The sequence below is a fragment of the Chiloscyllium plagiosum genome, chromosome 3, assembly GCF_004010195.1.
Source record: "Chiloscyllium plagiosum isolate BGI_BamShark_2017 chromosome 3, ASM401019v2, whole genome shotgun sequence".
Lineage (NCBI taxonomy): Eukaryota > Metazoa > Chordata > Chondrichthyes > Orectolobiformes > Hemiscylliidae > Chiloscyllium > Chiloscyllium plagiosum.
The window spans coordinates 52,397,898-52,423,827 of record NC_057712.1 but is presented as its reverse complement, the minus strand read 5'-3'; the positions used below and the strand labels follow the sequence as shown (position 1 = coordinate 52,423,827).

The 25,930-nt window shown below is 42.6% G+C and overlaps 1 protein-coding gene across 19 annotated transcripts in view; it reads right to left on the bottom strand.

Moving 5' to 3' along the window:
• The window catches only part of LOC122543331 (regulating synaptic membrane exocytosis protein 1-like), an 845,124-nt gene that overhangs the window by 529,775 nt on the left and 289,419 nt on the right, over positions 1–25,930 (bottom strand). For 15 of the 19 annotated variants that reach the window (XM_043682026.1, XM_043682010.1, XM_043682017.1 and 12 more), the window contains one exon: positions 18,186–18,269. The exons of the other annotated variants lie outside the window; for them this stretch is intronic. In XM_043682026.1, the coding sequence (XP_043537961.1) occupies positions 18,186–18,269 (84 nt within the window). The remainder of the gene's footprint in view (positions 1–18,185; positions 18,270–25,930) is intronic. 19 annotated transcript variants of the gene reach the window in all.

Sequence of the window (25,930 nt, the reverse complement as noted above, 5' to 3'; positions counted from 1 at the left end):
CTCTTCTGGTATCTGCTTCTGTCTAGATATTTCAGTGGTCATGAAAGAAAACAGTATGTTCCTGAAAAAATTTCACTTGCAGCTGTCATCTTTAATTTGGGGTAAGCATTTCTAGCATCATGCCTATACTTCAAAAGCTTCACTTGTTTAATCCTGCTATTGAAGGCTGGGCCCAGTATGTAGAACAAATGCAATATTTGTTCCAGGTAAATGACATTCGGGCAGATGTAAAGCAACAAGCAATCATCTGACTGCTTGCAGACCTGCAGCATTTTCAGTTATTATGGGCTTAACTTTCCAGAGGCACCAGCCACTAAAACCTTCCAAGCATTGATGGACTTGTTTAAGAAATATTATGAATCCAAACCTTTGCTAATTCCGAGACACTATCGGTTTCACTCGGCTGTTTGAGAAGCAGGGGAATCCATATCGGGATTTTTGACAAGGTTAAGATAACAGGCAGACACATGGTCATTTTGGGTTAACTCTGAATGAGATGCTGAGAGAATGTTTGTATGTAACTATGCAAAAGCAGCCAACTGGACTTCAAACAGGCACTACAACTGGCTTTGTCATTACAAAATATGGCAAGTTACCAGGCATACCAATCGAAGTTGGCAGCCTCTATGTCTGACCGAGCTTGGGGAACACCAGCTGAGTGTAGGCAATTGCACAGCCTCATGATGTGCACAGCCTGAGCAGGGATTTCCTAAGCCAGTACACATCAGGACCCCATAACAAAGTCAAGCCTTGGTCAAATGGCTAAAAAGTTCTTCAGGATCTGGACTGGCAAGCCATTGCTTTTGCTGCTGGTATGCAGACTTAAAACAGCAAAGGAGTGCTACACGGCTTGACTGGAGTAAGAAAATTCGTAGATCAGTATCCAGTAGAGGGCACACCCTGAAAAGTTCACCTACACTTGAGTTGGAACACTTACATTGTTCAGAAACATCCAAAGCCAAAGCAATTAAAATTAGTGTTTGATTAAATGGCCACTGCGTTCTCATGGAGTCGATACTGGCATAACAATGGTGGTATAACCTGGTCTTCAAAAAGATTCACTTGGGACTCCAACCCTTAAGTTTGCACGAGACCTCGGCCAGATTGTGGAAGCATGCAGATTATGGGTACAACTTCCAGGCTCCTGTGAGAAGCAGTTGGTGCAGTTACCACTGATTGAAGTGAGATGCTCAGGCCCAAGCCTATTTAGGCAGAATTGGTTCAGAAAGATTCATGTTGATTGGCTCAATATTTTTTGACATAGTGAAGTACTAATGAGATAGGAGAAAGTGAGGTCTGCAGATGCTGGAGATCAGAGCTGAAAATGTGTTGCTGGAAAAGCGCAGGTCAGGCAGCATCCAGGGAACAGGAGAATCGACGTTTCGGGCATAAGCCCTTCTTCAGGAATGAGGAAAGAAGGGCATTCCTGAAGAAGGGCTTATGCCCGAAACGTCGATTCTCCTGTTCCCTGGATGCTGCTTGACCTTCTGCACTTTTCCAGCAACACATTTTCAGCTCTGATCTCCAGCATCTGCAGACCTCACTTTCTCCTCTAAGATTTCAACCTACTGCGAATCCTCTTACAAGGATGCCTTCCTTGAAGAAGCTCTGTTTCTCCATTCCTGAAGAAGGGCTTATGCCTGAAACGTCGATTCTCCTGTTCCCTGGATGCTGCCTGACCTGCTGCGCTTTTCCAGCAACACATTTTCAGCTCCTAATGAGATACCCAGGATTTTCCAGAAGAGCTGGAGGAGATCAAAGGATCCAAAGCCACTTTACATTTTGACCAGGAAACAATCCCATGACTTTGCAAGGCCTGCCCAGTCCCACTTGCCTTATGGGCTAAAGCAGAGGCAAAAATCAAGAAGCTGTAAAGCGAAGAAACAAATACTGTTTGCGGAAAGAGCAGCACTAGTTGTAATGATTGTTAAACTTGATGCCTCAGTTCACCTTTGTGGGGATTTTAAGTAAAACAACTTATTGCAGCTAGATAAATACTCAATTCCACAGAGGTTTTGTACACAAATGTGCAGGGAACAGGGGGCTTTCCTTCACAAAGCTGAACATGAGCCATTCATATAATTGCGACTAGATGAAGAGTCCCAGAAGAATGTCATAATTAATACCCTGTCAGACTTTCTACCAATATTGCAGACTGCCATTTAGAGTATCATCAGCATGTGTCCTTTTCCAGCAGACTATGGAAAACATTTTGCAAGGGCTACCTCAGGTTGCCATTTATCTGGATGACCAATAAAAAGTACTTTGAGAACTTGAACACAGCGCCTAAACATTTCTGCCAGGCTGGTGTACACCTTAAAAAGGGAAAAATATATATTCCAGGTGCCCAAGTGACCTACTTGGATTGCAGAGTCGACAAAACCAGATTATACCTGTTGGAAGAAAAAGTGAGGGCAATTAAAGGTGCCCCAGTTCCCACATCTGTACCAGAGCCTAGGTCTTGCCTTGCATTGATGAATTACTACAGGAAATTCATATATAACCCGGCCTCCATCTTAGCACCCTTATATCTATTGAAAAAAGATCAGTCTTGGAAATGGTCGCAAGTAGTAATTTTTAGGGATGTGAAAAAGCTGCTATTATCTGAGGTATTGGTTCACTATGGTCCGGAGCAAGAAGTGGTCCTGACATGTAACGCCTCCCTCTATGGTAGCCATGATTTGGAGGAGCTAGTGTTGGACTGGGATGGACAAAGTTAAAAATCAAACAATACCAGGTTATAGTCCAAACAGGTTTATTTGGAAGCACTAGTTTTTGAAGTGCTACTTCTTTATCAACCACCTGAAAAGAAAACTAGTGCTTCCAAATAAATCTGTTGGACTATAGCCTGGTGTTGTGTGATTTTTAAACATTGTCCTCCTACGTATTGGGGTAGTGTTAGCTTACTTGTGGCCCAATGGAAAATAACACATAATAGCATATGCTTCCCAGACTTTGGCTTATGCTGAATGCAAATACGCCCAGATGGAGAAGGAAGATTTGGCACTCATTTTGGGTAACGGATGATAAAGCCTACTAGGGCTACTTAAAGAAGACAAGGCATTGCCGCCCATAGCTTCTGATCAAATTCAGCAATGGGGCCTTATTTTCAATGCATACAAATACAAGTTGGAAAACCATCCAGGAAGCCGAGTGGCTCATATTGATGCCTTGAACTGTCTCCCACTGGGAGATACACCATTGGTGTTGCCTCCCTTGGAAAAGTCCATTCTGGTTTTAAATTTTCTGGATAACCTTCCAGTCACCACTGACAATATCCAACTGTGCATTCGTAAAGATTGTGTCCTAGCAAAACTAAAACAAGTTTTGGGGAATGGAGAAACAGAAAGGCCACCACAACCAGAATTGAAAACTTTCTGGATCCAGTGAAACCAGATCACTAAGAGGACAACATATTACTATGGGGAGCAAGAGTGATTGTTCCAAGTAAAGGCCAGAGCCAGGTACTTGTTGAACTCCACTAGGTTCATCTGGGGGGTTTCAAGATGAAGATGATTAGATTAGATTACATTACATTACAGTGTGGAAACAGGCCCTTCAGCCCAACAAGTCCACACCAACCCGCCGAAGCGCAACCCACCCATACATTTACCCCTTACCTAACACTACGGGCAATTTAGTATGGCCAATTCACCTTTGGACTGTGGGAGGAAACCGGAGCACCCGGAGAAAACCCATGCAGACACGGGGAGAACGTGCAAACTCCACACAGTCAGTCGTCTGAGGCGGGAATTGAACCCAGGTCTCTGGCGCTGTGAGGCAACAGTGCTAACCACTGTGCCACCGTGCTGCCCACGGTGTTGGCAAGATGTTGGCAAGAAGTTATGTCTGGTGACTAGGATTGACTGCTGTCATAGCTGCATTGGGGGACAGTGTCCAAGGTACCATCAAGGACAAAAACGACTGCCAACTGAACCTGCGTGTTTGTGGGACTGGCTGGGTAAACCCCGGGCTCAGCTACTGACATATCTACTATGTCAGTTTTCTCATAGGCTCAATGTTTTTGGTCATTGTGGATGCCCATTCAAAGTGATTGGACATGCATAGACTTAATTTGGCAAACTCAGGGATGATGATTGAAAAGCTGCGAGCATCATTTGTGACACACAGACTCCTAGAAGTTTTGGTCATGGACAATGGGATGTCATTTACCGGTAGGGAATTCAAATATTTCTTAAAGTTTAATGGCACTTGATACATAAAAACAGCTCTAAACAATCTATCGTCCAATAGTCTAATGGAAAGAATAGGCAAAAATAGACATTGCAGATGCTGGAGATTAGAGTCAAGATTAGTGCTGGAAAAACCACAGTAGGTCAGGCGGCATCTGAGGAGCAGGAAAATTGATGTTTCAGGCAAAAGCTCGGATTCCTGATGAAGGGCTTTTGCCTGAAGCGTCGATTTTCCTGCTCCTCGGATGACACCTGACCTGCTGTGCTTTTTCAGCACTACTCTAATCTTGACTATTGGAAAGAGTAGTCCAAATGTTAAAGTCAGGCTTAAAGAAAGAGCTTACAGTGCCTCTCAATACTGATTATAGGACCTCACGCAATTATAAGGTTAGCTCCAGCAGAGTTGCTGATGGGCAGAAGACTCTGCACCAAGTTAAACCTGCTATCCTCAGACCTGGGGAGAGGATGAAACGGCAGCAGGAATGCCAATGCTTCCTCAAAGCAAGAAAGAGAGTTTATTTCATGGGACACAGTTTTGTCTTGGAACCATGAAAGTGGCCCTGCATGCATACGAAACAAGATTGAAATGAGGTCAGGTTCTGAGACATACATTGGTGAGGCAGTTCTGAACCAATATGTGGATGACCTGAAAGCTCGCAAACGGGGCAGGAGCAAAAAATATGCGGCCCCTCGAACAGCCAGAAATCCTGAGAGAAACTCTGGATTCACTCCTTCTATCTAGTGACAGGGAAACCTCAGAGACCAAGAGGGATACAGCCTCCCTGCCATTACTGACGGAAGAAAAGGAGGAAACTCTTGCATGACACTTGGATGCAAGAGACTGGCTACATGCCACCCATGCTCGAGTCTAAGGTCAAAGGAACTGGACCTTGGGCGAAAACATCCCAGGAAAGGCTACCAGAGAAAGATCAGGCCCATATCCTGGACTTAGATGGGAGAGGGATTTAGTAATTAGAACCAGGTGTATTTTATTGAAAATGAGATCCTTGATTGGGAATGTTAACCTGGTCCAGTGAGCCCTGGTTGACCAATACAAACAATGGAGCCAAAATCTCACTTCAGGGACAGACTCCAAGCTGGCTGGTCACAGTCAATGTACTGTGGACATGTAAATAAAGGGGGACTTGGTGACAGGATACCAGCCTGTTTTTGTTATTGAAATAACTGCACAGTAGAACTAAATCTCTGAGGCGGGAAACTTGGAAAACCTCCTCTAATAACCATTGGTAAAAGCTTAGACCTCTCTTCTGCAAACCATAACTGACATAACATAAATATAATCTTTAAAGTCTGAGTGTTAGGTTTTCATAATTACAAAATGTGAAGAGTATGGGCATTGATAGGTACTGAGCTCGACAACGGATGGGCACATTGAATGGTGCAACAAGATAGAGGGTTGAAATAGCCTTTTCCCCTTGCTATTTCCCTAACCAATTTGCTTCCTGCAATTGAGCATTCTTCTTTGCTGCTGCAGTGTTTTGTCATTTCCCAGTGGCTTGCATTTGTACTCTATACTTGTATTTACAAAACTGTGGGAGTACAGTTTATATGCATGGCTCAAACAAACAGTAATTTTATGCACCCTTCAAAGATAGTGGCAGGATGACACAGCTTCACATACACAAATTTAAGAACAGGAGTAAGACATTTAGTCCCTCAAACCTGTTCAGACATTCAATAAGATAATGGTTGAAATGTGGCATCACTCCATATACCTACTTTTGGCTTTGACACCTTAATACCTTTGCTTAACAAAATAAACTTCTCAGATTTAAACTAACAACTGATCTAGCATCAACCTCCATTATAGAAGAAAGTTCCAAATGTCTACCATCCTGTGTGCGCGGAAGTACTTCCTAACATCATTCCTGAATGGTTTGGCCCTGAAATTTAGATTATGCCCCCTAGTTAATGAATCCCTAACTGGTGAAAATAGTTTATCTTTATCTACAGTCTTTTCCTGTTAATATCTTGAAGACAAAATGAGGTCTGCAGATGCTGGAGATCAGAGATGGAAATGTGTTGCTGGAGAAGCGCAGCAGGTCAGGCACCATCTATGGATGTGACTTCACTTTTTCCATTAGTCTACAATGGGGTACCTAATCAATTAAGAGAAAATGAGGTCTGCAGATGCTGGAGATCAGAGATGGAAATGTGTTGCTGGAGAAGCGCAGCAGGTCAGGCACCATCTAGGGAACAGGAGAATCGACGTTTCGGGCATTAGCCCTTCTTCAGGAATCCTGAAGAAGGGCTAATGCCCAAAACATCGATTCTCCTGTTCCCTAGATGCTGCCTGACCTGCTGCGCTTCTCCAGCAACACATTTCCATACCTAATCAATTACCTTACTAAAGTCCATGTTTATGACATCTACAGCCCTTCCTTCAACGAACAACTTGGTCACTTCCTCGAAGAGCTCTATTAGGTTGGTAAGGCACGAACTCCCCAGCACAAAACCATGTTGCCTATCACTGATAAGCTCATTCTTTTCTAAATATAAATACATCCTACCTCTCAGTACCCTCTCCAGCAACTTCCCCACCACGGGCATCAGGCTCACTGGTCTGTAGTTATCCGGAATATCCCTATTACCCTTCTTGTACAGGAGGACAACATGAACAACCTTCCAGTCCTCCGGCATCTCACCTGTATTTAAGGATGCCACAAAGATATCTGTCAGGGTCCCAGCAATTTCCTTTCTCACCTCCCTCAGCAAACTGGGATAGATCCCATCTGGTCCTGGGGATTTGTCCACCTTAATAACCTCCAGCCTACCCAACACATCTTCCCTACTTATGCCAACGTGATCCAGACTAATCAAACTTCTATCTCTAATCTCAAGATTCATCATGTTCTTCTCCTCAGTGAACACTGATGCAAAGTCATCATTCAGAATCTCACCCATTCTCTCAGGTTTGGCACAGAGCCTTCCTTCATTATTTTTTAGTGAACCAATCCTTTCTCGAGTTACCCGCTTGCTTCTTATCTAAGAATAAAATGCTTTGGGATTTTCCTTAATTCTGCTTGCTAAAGCTATTTCATGACCTCGTTTAGCCTACTTGATTCCTTAATTAAGACTTGTCCTATTTTTCCGATATTCCTCCAAGGCCCGTTCTGTTCTTAGCTGCCTAGACCTTACGTATGCTTCCCTTTTCCTCTTGGCCAGTCGTACAATTTCTCCTTTCATCCATGGTTCATGAATCTTGCCCTTCCTATCCTTTGCCTTCAACAGGACATGCCTATCCTGCACTACCGTTAACCTATCTTTGAAAGCCTCCCACATCTCAAATGTGGACTTCCCTTCAAATAGCTGTGTCCAATCCACATTTCCCAGCTCCTGCATAATTTTGATATAATTGGCCTTGGCCCAGTTTAGTACTCTTCCCTTAGGACCACTCTCTTCTTTATCTACGAGAATTCTAAAACTTACAGAATTGTGGTCACTGTTCCCAAAGAAATCCCCCACTGCTGGACAAACTTTCCTCATTCCTGAAGAAGGGCTAATGCCCGAAACGTCGATTCTCCTGTTCCCTAGATGCTGCCTGACCTGCTGCGCTTCTCCAGCAACACATTTCAATATCTTGAAGACATCCGATCAGATCATCCCTTAACCATTTTAAATTCAAGAGAAAACAGGTCTTTCCTCGTAACTTATCAAAGAACAAAGTACAAAGAAAGTTTACAGCGTAGGAACAGGCCATTCAGCCCTCCAAGCCTCTGCCGATCCAAATCCACTGTTGAAACTTATTGCCCAATTCCTAAGCATCTGTACCCCTCTGCTCCCCACCTACTCATGCATCTGTCCAGATGCATCTTAAATGAATCTACCATGCCTGTCTCTGCTACCTCTGTTGACAATGCGTTCCCAGTACCTACCACCATCTGTAAATTACTTGCCGCATGTATTCCCCTTAAACTTTTCACCTCTCACCTTGAAAGCTTGACCTCTCGTTATTGAACCCTTCACCCTGGCAAAAAGCTTGTCTCTATCCACCCTGTCTATACCCTTCATGATTTTGTTAACCTCAATCAGGCCTCCCTCAATCTCCTTTTTTCTAATGAAAACAAACCTAACCTATTCAACCTCTCTTCATAGCTAGCACCTTCCATACCAGGCAATATCCTCGTAAAGCTTCTCTGCACCCGCTACAAAGCATCCACATCCTTTTTGTAATGTGGTGACCAGAACTGTACACAGTATTCTAAATGTAGTCGAACCAATGTCGTGTACAATTTTAACATGACCTGCCAGCTCTTATACTCAATACCCTGTCCAATGAAAGCAAGCATACCATATGCCTTCTTGACCACTCTATCCACCTGTGTAGCAACCTTCAGGTAATAATGGACCTGAACTCCAAGATCCCTCTGCTCATCAACTTTTCCCAAGGCTCTTCCGTTTACAATATAGTTCGCTCTAGAATTAGACAACCCAAAATGCATCACCTCACATTTATCTGGATTGAATTCCATCTGCCACTTCTCCGCCCAACTCTCCAGTCTATCTATATTCTCTTGTATCATTCTTACAACGTCTGTTGTACTCCCTCCAAGGCTTGCACACACTAATCAAACTTCAGCTCTCTCTAGTCAATTAAAAACAGTTACCTAATAACAGTGTATTAATAAGAGCAGGTAAAGTAAGAAAAAGAATTGCCCAATGATAAAATGGAAAATTGAAGTTTGGAGAGGACTTGCATTTATGTCTTTCATGAGCTAGCAACCAGTTAAGTACTTTTGAAGTGTTGTGATGTAAGAAATGCAGAAGCTAGTTTACACATAAGGTCTGGCAAACAGCATTGAGATAAATCAGTAAATAATCTATTTTGTGATTTGTTTTTGAGGAATAAATGTCAACCAGGACATTGAAAAAGGTTTCCTTGTTTCTCTTGTTGTTTCTCAACTGTCAATATGTATTAGAAGTCAAAGTGCTGAAATTTCACCATCACATTAAATGTTAAGAATTTACAGCAGATCAGTCATTAAGTCAATATATTTAGCATGTAATACATATTATTTTTATATTCATTCATGGGATATTGGCATCGCTGACCAGGCCAGCATTCATTGACTATCCCTAATTGCCTAGATGGCAGTTAAGAGTCAACCATGTTTCCGAGAAACTGGAGTCGCGTTTAGGCCAGAACAGGTAAGGACAGCAATTTATGTACCAAAAAGGCATTTGTGAACCATATGGGCTTTATGAGACCAATCATGATCAGCACTAGACAATTAAATTCCAGATTTTTATTGAATTCAATTTCCATCACATGCAATTTTATGTCCACAGCACATTAATGGTCTATGGATTAATAGTCTAGCAATAATGCTACTATGCCAAAAGACCATAAGAAATAAAAACCAGAGTAGGTCATTGAGCTCTACCATTCCTCATGTCTACTTTACTGCATTTTCTCTGCAAAACTTCATCCTCTACTGATCAAAAGTCTATCAATCTGAGCCTCAAATGTACAGAACAAATTTGGTCCCATTCACTTCCTTCCTCCAAGTCATTAATATGTATTGTAAACAGTTACAGTCCCGGTGAAAACCTACTGGGACAGGTTGCCAATCTGATAAAGAACACTAAAACTTGCTGTCTCCTACCCATTAGCCAATTTTCTATCCACACCAATATACTACCTCCAAAACTTTAACCTTTTACAAGATACCTTACGAAACATCTTCTGGAAGTCAAAATTTAACATATCCACTGCTTCCCCAATATCCACTCAGGTTGAGACTTCCTCAAAAACTCGAATAAATTAGTCAGACACAGTTTCCCTTTCTTGAAGCCATGTTGACTCTGCTTATTTAGATTATGGTTTTCCAAATTTGCTACTCCTTCCTCAATAATTGATTCAATATTCTTCCAATAGCAGATGTTAAGCTCATCAGTTTATAGTTACCAGGGTTTTGCCTACAGCCATTAGGCCATCACCTCCCTGTATTCTGAATTGATTAACATTTACAATACTTGTACTTTTCTTATTTGGGTGTTTTTTTACACTTTGCTTTGTTCCAATGATTTCTGGATCGCATCTCAAAAAATAAGTCCCAGTACTGGATTATCTCAGCCTTGTCTGCTCAAATAACTGAAGTGCTCATATTGAATGGTCATTCACACTGCTATGAAACAGTACTGCAACAATGAATATCAACAGCTTACATTTATATAAGGATTCTAATGCAAAAGCGATTCTTGCCATTCTCTAGAATGAGTTAGATGAAGAGGAATCAGGTCAGATGACCAAAAGATCATCACTGAAATAGATTTTATGGGGCATTGCAAAAGAGGAAAGACGGAGATTTAAAGAGCAATTTCCAAAGTTTAGGATGCAGGAAGTTGAAGGAGTTGCCTGTGTAGTGATTGCAACCGAGGTCAGCCAAATGGACCTCAGAGTATGAATTCCCTGATTGGACCAGAATAACAGCCCCAATCAGGGAACCATGGCAGACAGATAAGATGTGAAGGGAACTGCTTGTCACTGGCCACTCAGGTGTTTCCTTTCTTCCTGGTGGTGGAAATTTGAATAAAGATTCGTGCACCTTGTGTCTTTCACTGTGTCTCATACCTGCACACACACACAACATGGGTGCTGGGGAAAAAATAAGCACTACTGCAGTTAGGCGGTAGCATGGGGGTTTAAAAAAAAGAATAAGAATGCTAGAAGTTCTGTTCACTCTGAGAGCTGGCTCTGAGGGAGCTGGACCAGTGTGTGTGAGAAGGACTCTCCTCTTGATTGCTTCAGGAGAAGGGGGAACTGATTCTGGGACTAGCTGACCCACAGCCAGTGAGAGAGAAGGAAGAAAAAAAAAACCGCAGTGTCAAATATCCACTTCTCTGAGAGCTGGCTCTGAGGGAGCTGGGTCAGTATCAAGGATTCTCTGCATGTAAATAAAGGGTGACTTAGCGATGGGATATTGGTCACAGTGGATTTATTTCAATGGCAACACGAGATTAGCATGCTCCTGAAGAAATCTGCTCACAACAGTTGCCTTTGAGTTGGGGTAAGCATTTCTGGCACCATGCCATTATTTGGGAAGCTTGATTCATTCACTGGCTCTAGTGTGTGGAAAGAATGCATTATTTTTTTTCTGAGCAAATGCCATTAGGGTAGATTAAAAGCAATGAATAATTCTCCTGAGATCTTGTGGACCAGCAGCTTTTTTGGCCATTAGGGAGTCAAACTTTCCCTGAGGCACGAGATTCTAAAATCTTCCAAAAGTTAATTGATTTAATTAAGGAATATTACAACCCCAAGCCCCCTCTAATTCTGAGATGCTATCAGTTTTACTCAGCAATTCAAGAACTAGGAAATTCATACCAAGATCTTTCACTCAGTTAAGACGATTGGCAGAGGCATGTAAGTTTGGTTTAATCTTTAATGAGATGCTGAGAGACCATTTGGGATGTGGGATTAATGATGTAGCCAGGCAAAAGGACCTACTGGACTTTAAATAGACTTTAAGCAACAACTGGCTTTACCTTTGGAAAATGAGGCAAGTGGTGCATCTGAGGTCAGGATATTTACCTTATAATGGAACTGAACACCTTGCCAATCTGACTGAGATTGGGGAACACCACTTGAGTGAAAGCAATAGCATAGCCTTACTGAGGACATATTCTGAACAAAGGGACTCTAGGTCAGCCCACGGCAAAACCCCAAAACAAAACTAAGTCTCAGCCAAACAGTTAAAATTTTCTTCCAGATCCAGGCCAGCAAGCCATGGCAGTTGCTACTCTTATGCAGAGGCAAGGCAGCAAAAGAGTCCTCCTAGACCTAAATTAAGTAAGAGAACTCGAGAACAGTATTCAGGAGAGTGCACATCCTGAACAGTCCACCTTCATCTGGTTTGGAACAGTTAAACTGCTTAGCAATATTCAAATCAGAACCCATCAAAATAAACATCTGGTTAAATGGTGACTCAATTCTAATGGAGGTCAATACCAGCATGGCCTTTTCAGTGATCACAGAAATAGTCTTTAACAAAATTCACTCTGAACTCCAACATTTAAGTTTAAACAAGATTTCAGCTACACAATACATACAAGGGAATCTATACAAGGGAACCTTTACAGATTGAGGGTACAACTTTAGGTCAGCTCTCTTATGAGAAGCAGCTCGTCAATTACCAATGATTGTAGTAAAAGGATCAGGCCCAAGCTTGATGGGGCGAATCTGGTTGAGAAAGATTCACCTAGAATAGCTCAATATTTTTCAATTAGAATGTGGCTGCCTGAGTGAAGTCCTAACTAAATACCCAGGTTTTCAGAAAGGTCTAGGGACTATCAAAGGTGCCAAGGCCATCCCACCTTGCATAATGACCATGAGACAATTCCACTATTCTGCAAGGCCTGTCCAAGAGCTGAGCAAAATCAGACAGAAATCAAAAGGCAGAAAAGTAAAGGAGTCATCAATCCTGTCCAGTTTGTGGAATGGTCAGCACCAGTCATACTAATTGTGAAGCCCGATGGTCGGTTCTCCTTTTTGGGGATTTTAAACAAAAGCTAAACCACTTTTCACAGCTAGATAAACAACCAATCCTTTGCCAGGAGAATTTATACCCAAAACTGGCAGGAAGGCTGACCTTCACAAAGCTGGATATGAGCCATGCTTACATGCAACTGCAGTTAGATGAGGATTCCCAGATGTATGCTACAATTAACATCCATAACAGTTTGCACCAAAATTACTAGACTGCCATTTAAGGTATTGTCAACCTGTGCAATTTTTCAGTGGATGATGGAAAGCATTTTACAAAGTCTATCCCAGATAATCATTTATTTCAATGATGTGTAAATAATAAGGAAGACCAATAAGGAGCACTTAGAAAACTTGGACATTGTCTTTATACGTTTCTCCCAGGTGGACATAAACCTTAGAAGGGAAAAATATCCAGGCACCCTAAATAACCTACTTAGGCTACAGAGTTGACAAGATTGAGTTACACCCATTGGAAGTTAAAGTGAGGGTCCTGATTCCCACTTCCTTGGCAAAGCTTAGGATTTTCCTTGAGTTGGTGAATTATTATGGAAAGTTGATACATAACCTGGTCTCCATTCTGCACCTTTCCATCAACTCCTAAAAAAATAGTCAGCCTTAGAAATGATTGTGTACCCAATCCATAGCTTGTAGGGAAGTAAAAAAATGCTATCATCCTGTAAGGTGTCGGCACACTGTGATTCCAAGTGAGACCTGGTATTGACATGCGGTGCCAGATTACAGTAGAGGATAGCATACTATTACGGGAAGTAAGAATGACTTTCACAAGCAGAGGTCACTGCCAGATACGGTCTGAACTCTATCGGAGTCATCCAGGGGTTTTCAAAATGAAGATGTTGGCAACAAGTTTATCTGATGGCCAGGATTGGATACTGACATAGCCATGTTGGTGGGACAGTGACCAGAGTGCCAATATGGACAAATATTACCACCAGCAGCTCCCCCACATTCATGAGAATGACAATGTAAATGCCAGACATGGCTACATGTCATCTATGCATGTCTTTTCATGGGTACTTTGTCATGGTGGGTGACCATTTAAAGTGGATGGATATGCATAGAGTTCGCTCATCATTGACCACAACAGAAAATTTTGTGTATCTTTTGCAAAACACTGGCTCCCAGAAGTGTTGGTCACAGATAGTGGCCATCGTTTACTAGTATAGAATTTGAGTATTTCCTAAAGCCGAAGGGTATTTGACATACAAGGACAACTCCACATCATCCATCATCCAATAATTTGGCAGAAAGAGCTATCTAAATGTTGAAGGCAGGCAGGCTGAAACACAGCCAACAGCTTTATTTGGTACCAAACTATCCCAGTTTTTATTTGATTATAGGACCATCACTCATGCAATTATAGGGATAGCTCCAGCACAGTTGCTAATGGGGAGAAGACTCTGCACCAGGTTAAATTTGATCTTTCCAGACCTGGGAGGAGAGTAAAATTACATCAGGAATGCCAATGCCAATCTCATGACTCTGCTAAGTGAGAGAGACAGTTTACTTCAGGGGATGAAATTTAGTGTAGGAAGTACAGGAATGGCTCTTCATGAGTAAGATGAGTGATAGACACAAGGTCAGGTCAGGTGAAGTATAAAGTTTGTGTAGGTGCGACGGTCCTGAACAAGCATATAGAAGATATGAAAACTGAAAACTTGCAAACTGTGCAGGAACAAAACATGCCTGGCTCCTCGACTGCCTTTTCAACTGTTCTGGCATCTATGTGCTCTCCCTCTCCATCAAGCATTGAAGATACCTCAGAATCTGAGGTGGACAGTTCAGGGAACCTGACCTGGTGCTAAGATGTTCCAGGAGGAACTACAAAACGAAGAACCAACCTATGTCTTCAGACTCATATAGGGAGGGATGTTGAGGTTAGCCAGGTGGACCTCAGATTATGAGTTCTCTGATGGGGGCTGTTAATCTGCTCCAATCAGGAATCCCAGGCTGACAGATCAGAACAAGTGTGTTGGACATCCTTTTCATTCACAGCAAGCTCTGAGGGAGCTGGATGAGTGTCAAGGTTTCTCCACATGTTAAGAAAGGGTGACGTGGTGCCGGGATACCGGCCTCTGTGGTGTTATTAAAATTAAAATTAGCAATGTAAGAGAGCCGGAATTAAAAAGGGCTAAGCGATTGATGGATTGTAGAGCAGAAAGAGGATTACAGAGAAAGGGAGAGATTTTATAACAAGTTTTAGAATTTTATAATATTAGGTGTTATCGAAGGAGAAGCTAATGATGGTCAGCAAAGGTGAAGAAGATTTGACAGACGAAGGAGATAAAGAATCATTGAAACATACAACATTATCCATTCAGGCCATATGTCTCTCAAGCTGACTCAGCAAAGGAGGACCAAGAAACTGATAAGGAAAGAAAGAATGGGGAGAAAGACTGTAAAAACTATAATTGGGATGTCAAAAGAAACATTTGACCCAAATGATTGTGAATCCTTTACAGTAGAGTGAGGGGCACTTACAATACAGTAATAACAGAAGTTATCTTCTTAGTGAAAACACAAGAAATCTCCCAGAATTAGATATCTGAGTGCAATTCTAAAATGTGCAGATGGAATTGTTACTTTGTGTGTTTTCACTGAGAAAATACAAAAATCTTCCAGAATTAGAGTTCCAAGTGTTAGAAAAGTACATTAATCAAAAATAAATACTCTGCAAATCTGTTCCTCTTATCTTATGTGCTCTCCACATTATATGCCATCTGTTATGTTCTTACCCTAGGTCCCTCTGTTCAACAACATTTCCCAGGGCTCTAGCATTAACTGGTTTGCCTTACTAAAGTGGAATGCCTTGAATTTTTCTAAATTAAACTCCACCTACCACTTCTCGGCTCATTGGCCCATCGTTGTAATCTTTAGATTATCTTCTTCACTGTCCATTACCCCACCAACTTTAGTGTCATCCGCAACCTTACCAACCATACTTTCTATATTCTCATCCAAAACATTGAGATAAATAATAAACTACAATGGACCCAGAACCTTGCGGCACACCGCTGGTTACAGGCCTGCATTCCAAATAACAACCCTCCACAAACACCCACTCTCTTCTACCATCAAGCTAATTTTGTATCCAATTGGCTAACTCTTCCTGGATCGCATGTGATCCAACCTCACTAACATGGTTACCACGTGGGACCTTATCGAAGGCCTCGCTAAAGCCCATGTATATAACAACTACCATTTTGCCTTAATCTATCTTCTTGGCAACCTCTTTAAAAAGCTCAGTCAAATTTGTGAGACACCATCTCTCATCAATGATTGCCATGCTGACTATCCCAAATAGGTCCTTATCTGTCCAAATTCACATAAATTCTAACTCTCAGAATCCCCTGCAACAACTTCCCCATCACTGACATCATGCTGACCGGTTTATCATTTCTTGGATTTTTCTTGCAGCATTACTTAAACAATGGCACAACATCAGCCACCCTCCAGACTTATGGCACATCATCTATGACTGCCAGTTATCTCTGCAAAGTACCCCACAATCACTTCCCTAGCTTCTTACAACATTCTGGGAAACACCTGATCAGGTCCTAGGGATTTATGTACCTTTATGTGTTTTAAAACCTCTAGCACTTTCCCTTCTATTTAATATGGCCTCTTTCCAAGACATCATTATTTATTTCCTCAATGTGCATCATTTCCATGTCTTTCTCTACAGTAAATACTGGGGCAACATAGTGCTTTAGTATCACACACATCTCCCCTGGTTCCACACATTGACAATCTTATTGATATTTGAGGGGCTCTAATTTCTCTCAAGTTACTCTTTTGCCCATAGATTTTCTTTGAATCCTCAACTTTCTCTGTCAAAGATATCTCATGTCCCATTTTTGCCCTCATTTTTGCAAGGAGGTAACCAATTGTTTGGATGAGGATAGGGCAATTGGTGAAGTGATAATGAAGGTAAAAGCTTAAGGGTAACTTGGGAATTTAGATACAAATTGACTTCATGAAAGAAGACTGAGAACAGTGGTAAAAGGTTATTTATGACTGGAGCCCAGCATGCTACAGAGATCAGTGATGGGTCCCTTATTGTTTGTGACATTCATAAATGATGTGGATGAGCTGCTTAGCAAATTTATGCTTAACAAAGTAGTGTGATTGACAGAGAGAAGGTTATTAGGTTTCAGAAGGATATAATGCTTCTGTCACATGCGCAGATCAATGGTAGATCAAATTTAACTCAAACAAATATGAATAATACACTTTGGAAGAAGGAAGACAAGGAGTAAGACACTAGTAAGCTCAGAGGAATAGAGGAATCTTGGGGTGTTTGTCCACCGACCACTGAAGGTGGCAGTGTAGTTAATAGAGTAGTTAAGGTGGTACATGGGACTCTAATTATCAATTGCAACATGGATTGCAAAAGCAAGGAGTGAAAGTGTGCAACTATACAAAACTTTGGTTAGGCCACCGATGGAGGAGTACATACTCTTGGTCATCACACTAGAGGGAGGATGTGATTGCACTTGGATTGTGGGGTGAGGGCATTGTGAAGAAGATTCATGAGGATGTTGCCTGGGATGGAGCATTGCAGCTTTACAGAGAGGCTGGATAAGCTCAGGTTGTTCACTTTGGAGCAGGTAAGGTTTAATGGAGTCCTTATAGAGGCGTATCAGATTGGAGAGGCATGGACAGTGTGAACAGAAAGCAGCTGTTCTCCTTAACAAGAAGGCATAATTTTCAAGTGAAAGGTAAGATGTTTAGAGGGGATTTGGGGAAAAGTGTCTGTACCTTGAGGGTGGCTGGGTCTTGAAAGCAGGACCTGGGAGGGTGGTCGAGTACTTCAAAGTACTTGAATGAGCACTTGAAGTGTCATGCACAAGTCGTGAAATGCGGGCTCATCATAACATTCAAGGCTATCCGCCTGGTGTGAAAAAATGGGATGAGTATAGGTAGTAGCATATTTTTCGTAGTACACACTCAAGGTGCTGGAGAAGCTGCAGTGCCTCTTCTGCTCTGCATGTTTCTATAATTCTATTTACCATCCCACCATTTTTTTGTTTCATCTGCAAACTGATCGATCAATTCTCCTACATTTAAGTCTAAATAATTGATATGTACCACCATCTGAATGCTAACCCGTATGACCCCACTAGACACAGATTCCCAATTGGAAAATACCCCACAAACATGACCCTCTGCTTCCTGCCATTCAGTCAATTGTGGATCCCATGGCCTCCTACTTTGAAAGTGTCCCATATGGGATCGAATTAGAAGCGTTGCTGAATTCCAAGTAGTCTACATCAAAGGTATTGCCCCGCATCTACGCACCCAGTCACCATTTCAAACAATTCAATTAAGTTGATCAGATATGACCGCCCTTCAAGAAAACAATGCTCTCTGTTCTTGATTAATTACTGCCTTGCCAAATGCAGATTAATTCTATCCTTCAGAATTGCTTCCAATAGTTTCCCCAGCACAAAGGTTTGACTGACCGGTCTGTAGTTTCCTGGTTTCCCTTGCTCACTTCTTGAATAACGGTGCCACATTGGCTGTCTTCCAGTCCTCCAGCACCTCTCCTGCAGCCACAGAGAAATTGAAAATATTTGTAAGTGCCCAAGCTATTTCATCCCATGCCTCACTCAATACCCTGGCATTCTTTTCATCCAGCCCTGGAGACTCATCTAATTTTAAGCCTGTCAGACCACTCAGAACCTCCCCGCCCCACCCCGCCTCTGTGTATGCTAATTTCTTGAATCGTATCACAGAGCTTCTTCCAGATTTCCATACCCATATTGTCCTTCGCACTAGTCAACACTAACCCAATGTATTTATTTAGAAACCTACCTCCATCCTTCGGCTCCATGCACAAATGACCACAGTGGTCACTAATGGGCTCTACTTTTTCCCTCACTACACTTTCGCCCTTGATGCCTTGGTTAGATCACATCCAGAGATCAATATAGTTTTCAACATAGAATCCCTACAGTATGGAAGCGGACCATTCAGCCCATCAAGTCTACACCGACCCTCAAAACAGCAACCACCGAGACACACCCCCATAACTGTAATCCTGCATTTACCATGGCTAAACCATGAAGCCTACATATCCCTGGATTGTGAGAGGCAACTGGAGCACCCAGAGGAAACTCAGACACAGGGAAAATGTCTGTGTAGAATTTGCACAGTTGCCCAAGAGTGGAATTGAACCCAGGTCCCTGGCAGCAGAACTAACCACTGAGCCATTTCTGCCCATTTTAGTCTCCTTATCTCTAGAAATATATAGACAGTGTACAATGAAGATTCACCAAATTTGTTCCTGGGATGGCAGAATTGTCCTATGATAAGACACTGAGCAAGCTGGGTCTGTATTCTCTAGTTTTTCAAAGAATAAGTCATCATTCAAATTTACAAAATACTTCACAGTAAAGACAGGGTAGATGCAGCTAAGATATTTAACCTCGCTGGGTAATCTCCTTAGAAATAAAGGGTGAAACCTGAGATAAGGGAATTCTTTGGCATTGAGGGTGAGTTGAAGGTTTGGATTAGGAGTTGGCTGGCTGGAAGAAGACAGAGGGTAGTAGTTGATGGCAAAGGTTCATCTTGGAGTGCCGTCACTAGCGGTGTTCCGCAAGGATCTGTTTTGGGACCATTGCTGTTTGTCATTTTTATAAATGACCTGGAGGAGGGGTTAGAAGGTTGGGTGAGCAAGTTTGCGGATGATACGAAAGTCGGAGGAGTTGTAGACAGTGAGGAAGGATGTGGCAGGTTACAGCGGGATATAGATAAGCTGCAGAACTGGGCAGAAAGGTGGCAAATGGAGTTCAATGGAGCTAAGTGTGAGGTGATTCACTTTGGTAAGAGTAACAAAAAGACACGGTACTGGGCTAATGGTCGGATACTTGGTAGTGTGGATGAGCAGAGGGATCTTGGTGTCCATGTACACAGATCTTTGAAAATTGCCCCCCAGGTAAAATAGTGCGGTGAAGAAGGCATATGGCATACTGGCTTTTATTGGTAGAGGAATTGACGTCCGGAGTACTGAGGTCATGTTGCAGTTGTATAAGACTCTGGTGCGGCCACATCTGGAGTATTGTGTGCAGTTTTGGTCGCCATACTATAGGAAGGATGTGAAGGCACTGGAACGGGTGCAGAGGAGGTTTACCAGGATGTTGCCTGGTATGGTAGAAAGATCGTATGAGGAAAGGCTGAGGCACTTGGGGTTGTTTTCATTGGAGAAAAGAAGGTTTAGGGGTGACTTGATAGAGGTGTATAAGATGATTAGGGGTTTAGATAGGGTCGACAGTGAGAATCTTTTTCCAAGGGGGCATAGCTTTAAATTAAGGGGGGGTAGGTATAGGACAGATGTTAGGGGTAGGTTCTTTACTCAGCGAGTCGTGAGTTCATGGAATGCCCTGCCAGTCACAGTGGTGGACTCTCCCTCATTATGGGCATTTAAGCAGGCATTGGATAGGCATATGGAGGATAGTGGGCTAGTGTAGGTTAGGTGGGCTTGGATCGGCACAACATCGAGGGCCGAAGGCCCTGTACTGCGCTATATTCTTCTATGTTCTATGTTCTTTACTGAAAGGGTGGTGAATCGTTTGGAAAACTCCACTACACAGATCTGTGGAAGCTCAGTCTCTGATTATTTTTAAGGTAGAGATTAATTTTGGGCAGTCATAATCATATTGAATGACAGTGAAGGTTTAACAGGCTGAGTGACCTACTCCTGGTCCCATGTTCCAGATCTTGATCTGTAGCCATGAAGGTTCTGACATTTCAGGCACATATTTAAGATTTTTTTAATGCTTTCTTCTTCTGCTACCCTTTCAGGCTGTGAGTTCCAGATCTAACTACTCTTTGGGTGAAACATTTCCCTTTGAATTCCCTCAAATATCCAACTTCTTAACTAAATCTGCACCTCAGGTTATGGAGTCCAGGACCAAAGAGAATACAGTCTTCCTATCCACTGTACCAGAATCCATTGTAATTTTATACACTTGAATTAGTCCTCCCTTTGGCCTCCTCTGTTGCAAAGAAAACAACCACTATCTATTCAATCCTTCTTCACAACTAAAATTCTCTAAACTAGGCAACATCCTTGTAAATTTTCCCAAGTGCACTCAGATCTTTACTACAACACGATGACCAAAACTACACACAGTACACCAGTTTAGGGCAGCATGGTGGTTCAGTGGTTAGCACTGCAGCCTCACAGCACCAGGGACCGGTGTTCAATTCCAGCCTCAGCTGACTGTGTGGAATTTGCACATTTGTCCTGTGTGCGCGTGCGTTTCGTCCCACAATCCAAAGGTGTGCAGGTCAAGTAGCCCAAAGTGCATTAGTCAGTGGGAGATGGGTCTGGGTGGGTTGCTCTTCAGAGGGTCAATTTGGACTTGTTGGCCAAATGGCTGGTTTCCAAACTGTAGGGAATCTATTGTCTCATCAAACTGAAGTTCAAGTGATATTCAGTTCCAGTGATAACTACCTGCTCTTATATGCAATGCCTCTACTAATAAAGTGGCCAGTATCCTGTTTGCATTCTTAACCATCTTCCCTTACTATTCAGCCATTTTCAGGGATCTGTCAGCATAGACTCCAAAACACTTCTGGTCCTAAACACCACATACTTCTCTTATAGTCATTTTGTATTAAGTTCCCAAATGCACTACTTCATGCTTATCCGGAGTGACTCCATTCTCCAGTGTTTCATCCACCAGACTAGTTCATTGATATCGTCCTACAGTTTACAGCTTTATCAATATCAGCTCCATAATCAAAAATTATATTGTGTTCAAATATCTTAAGCATACAGCACTTCTCTCCTGCATTCAAGTACTAATGATTGATATAACCCACCATCAGCTAGGGATCTAATATTGAGTCCTGTGCTAATAATCCTTCACCTTCAATAACCCTCCCTTAAAAAAAATCATATCAAGACATTTCCCCGCACTAATACAATCACAATTGTTTTGATACTTCTCAGAGATTTACCTTCATATTTGCTCTTCTATATTACCCTGACTCTGAGGTATTCTAGTTATCTGCTTGTGGTTTGCTCTTCAATTAAGTCTACAGGTTCTTATTAGATTCTTTGAATCATATAGAATCACCAGCGAATCTTACAGCACAGAAGAGGCCTTTTAGCCAATTACATCTGTACCACCAAAGCTGTACTAAATCTATACCAGTCCTACCTTCCAGCACTAGGCCCACAGCCATGAATGTTATGACATTTCAATTGCTCATGTATGTACGTTTTGAAGGCAGTGTGGTTTCCCACCTCAACTATCCTCCTAGGAAGTGCACTCCAGATTCCAAACCATCTTGTGGATAAAACAAGTTTTCCTCAAATTCTTTCTAAACTGGTCAACTTAGGGAATGGTTGCTTTCTATTCAAATCTCTCATATCCCCTCCATAACTTCATACACCTCTATCAGGTATCCCCTCAACCTTCTCTGCTCCAAAGAAAACAACCTGAGCTTTTCCAGTCTTTCCATAACTGAATTGCTCCAACTAAGCAACATCATGTTGAATCACCTCTACAATCCATCCTATGCAATTATATCCTTCCTATGTTGTGCTGACTAGTCAGAGGTTCACCCAGTGCTCCAACTGGGGCGGCACGGTGGCACAGTGGTTAGCACTGCTGCCTCATAGCGCCAGAAACCCGGGTTTAGTTCCCGCCTCAGGTGACTGACTGTGTGGAGTTTGCATGTACTCCCTGTGTCTGCGTGGGTTTCCTCCGGGTGCTCCGGTTTCCTCCCACAGTCCAAAGATGTGCAGGTCAGGTGAATTGGCCATGCTAAATTGCCCGTAGTGTTAGGTAAGGGGTAAATGTAGGGGTATGGGTGGGTTGCGCTTTGACGGGTCGGTATGGACTTGTTGGGCCGAAGGGCCTGGTTCCACACTGTAATGTAATCTAAATCTAATCTAAAACTGTGGTCCAACTGAATTCTTCTACAGCTACCACGTAACCTCCCTGTTCTTATAATCTACGCCATGACTGTTAAGAAGGCATGCCGGATGTTTCCTTTTAACTATTCTATTAGCTTAACTATCCTGTCACCTTCAGGAGTTTGTGAACAAGCACGCCAAGATTCTCTGAGCTTCCTAGTGTCCTCTACCATTATGTACCTTTTCACATTAAGCTACTTCAGAAATCAACGCTGTTACTTCTTCACCAATCACCCACCAATCGCTCCTCTCCCTTCCACCACCTTGTATCCCTTTACTCTAGCTTGTCTTTAAACGTTGAGCTGCCATGTTCCAGACTCAAAGTTTGAGAGAAGATTTGTAGTTCGGGTGCTCGTTGTTGTGGCTACTAAGGATAGTTGGTCATTGTCAACGGAATGAGGACATGCCACAACCCAAAGGACTAGCCACGTTACCATACATCAAAAAAACATTTCTGAACTGACAGCCAGACTACTATGACCTCTAGGACTCATAACAGCACACAAACCAACAGCCACTCTCAGACAACATCTCACAAAGGACCCCATACCCAGCATGAGCAAAACCAACGTAGTGTACAAAATCCCATGCAAGGACTGCACAAAACACCACATAGGTCAAACAGGAAGACAGCTAATGATCCGTATCCACGAACACCAACTAGCCACGAAACGACACGACCAGCTATCCTTAGTAGCCACACACGCAGATGACAAGCAACATGAGTTCGACTGGGACAACACTACTATTATAGGACAAGCCAAACAGAGAACAGCCAAGGAATTCCTAGAGACACGGCACTCATCCACAGATTCTATCAACAAACACATCGACCTGGACCCAATATACTGACCACTGCAGCGGACAGCTGGAACTGACAACCGGAAGTGGCAGAGACAAACCACTATAAATGCCGGAGGAAACATCACAGAAGCACTTCACAGGAGGCTCAATAGCACTGAGGATGTCACCTAGACAGGGGACGAAACGTCTGCAACACAAATTCCCAGCTCGGCGAACAGAACCACAACATGTTCCAGACTAACTGCAAAATCATATTCTCATATGTCAATTTGCTCTCAATTAATTTGGCTTATTCCCCAGACGTCATACATCATATTGTTTCTTTTGTCTTCCAAATATTCTAAATGTTCTACCTACACTTAAAATTTTCTTCTCCCCCTTCTGAATCAATCTCAGGTTCCCATCCCTCTATCAAACAGGCTTGAACCCTGTCAAACAGTACTGGTAAAAGACTTTGGGAAGATAGCGAGTTTTGAGAAGATTTGTAGCTCAGATTGAGGTTCTGGATGTAGGTGTGCTTGCTGAGCTGGAAGGTTCACTTTCAGAGATTTCGTCACCATACTACGTAACATCTTCAGTGAGCCTCCGGACAAAGCACTGCTGATGATTCCTGCTTTCTATTTGTATGTTTGGGCTTGTTTGGGTTGGTGATGTCATTTCCTATGACAATGTCATTTCCTGTTCTTTTTCCAAGGGGTGGTAATTCGGGTCCAAGTTAACGTGTTTGTTGATAGAGTTCCAGTTGGAATGCCATGCTTCTAGGAATTCTCATGCATGTCTCTGTTTGGCTTGTCCTAGGATGGATGTGTTGCCACAGTCAAAGTGGTGTCCTTCCTCATCTGTATGTAAGGATACTAGTGAGAGAGGGTCATGTCGGTTTGTGGCTAGTTGATGTTCCTGTATCCTGGTAGCTAGTTTTCTGCTTGTTTGTCCAACATAGTGTTTGTTACAGTCCTTGCAAGGTATATTTAAAATGACACTAGTTTTGCTTGTTGTCTTTATAGGGTCTTTCAAGTTCATTAGCTGCTGATTTAGTGTGTTGGTGGGTTTGTGGGCTCCCATGATGCCAAGGGGTCTGAGTAGTCCAGCAGTCATTTCCGAGATGTCTTTGATGTAGGGACAGTGGCTGTGATTTCTGGACACGTTTGTCTGCTTGTTTGGGTTTGTTGCCAAGAAATCTGCGACTGTGTTCATTGGGTACTCTTTCTTTTTGAATACATGGTAAAGGTGATTTTCCTCTGCTCTGCATGGTTCCTCTGTGCTGCAGCGTGTGGTGGCTCATTGGAATAATGCTCTGATGCAGCTTCAATTGTGGATGTTGGAGTGATTGGATCTGTAGTTCAACATTTGGTCCGAATGTGTTGTTTTCCAGTAGATGCTGGTTTGAAGTTCCCCAGTGGCTGTTCACTCTGTGACATCTAGGAATGGCAGTTTGTTGATTATTCCAATCCACTCAACCTCTCAGAAGGTAATGCGTCCATACTCAGTATCTATAGAATATAGAAAAATACAGCACAGTACAGGCCCTTTGGCCCTCGATGTTGCGCCGATCCAAGCCCACCTAACCTACACTAGCCCACTATCCTCCATATGCCTATCCAATGCCCATTTAAATGCCCATAATGAGGGAGAGTCCACCACTGCTACTGGCAGGGCATTCCATGAACTCACGACTCGCTGAGTAAAGAATCTACCCCTAACAACTGTCCTATACCTACCACCCCTTAATTTAAAGCTATGCCCCCTCCTAATAGCTGACTCCATACGTGGAAAAAGATTCTCATGGTCAACCCTATCTAAACCCCTAATCATATTGTACACCTTTATCAAGTCACCCCTAAACCTTCTTTTCTCCAATGAAAACAGCCCCACGTGCCTCAGCCTTTTCTCATACTATCTTCCTACCATAGCAGGCAACATCCTGGTAAACCTCCTCTGCACCCATTCCAGTGCCTCCACATCCTTCCTATAGTATGGCGATCAAAACTGCACACAATACTCCAGATGTGGCCACACCAGAGTCTTATACAACTGCAACATGACTTCAGGACTCCAGAACCCAATTCCTCTACCAATAAAAGCCAGTACGCCATATGCCTTCTTCACCGCACTATTTACCTGGGTGGCAACTTTCAGAGATCTGTGTACATGGACACCAAGATCCCTCTGCTCATTCACACTACCAAGTATCCGACCATTAGCCCAGTACCCTGTCTTTTTATTATTCTTACCAAAGTGAATCACCTCACACTTACCTACATTGAACTCCATTTGCCACCTTTCTGCCCAGCTCTGCAACTTATCTATATCCCGCTGTAACCTGACACATCCTTCCTCACTGTCAACAACTCCACCAACTTTCGTATCATCCGCAAACTTGCTCACCCAACCTTCTAACCCCTCATCCAGGTCATTTATAAAAATGACAAACAGCAATGATCCCAAAACAGATCCTTGCGGAACACCACTAGT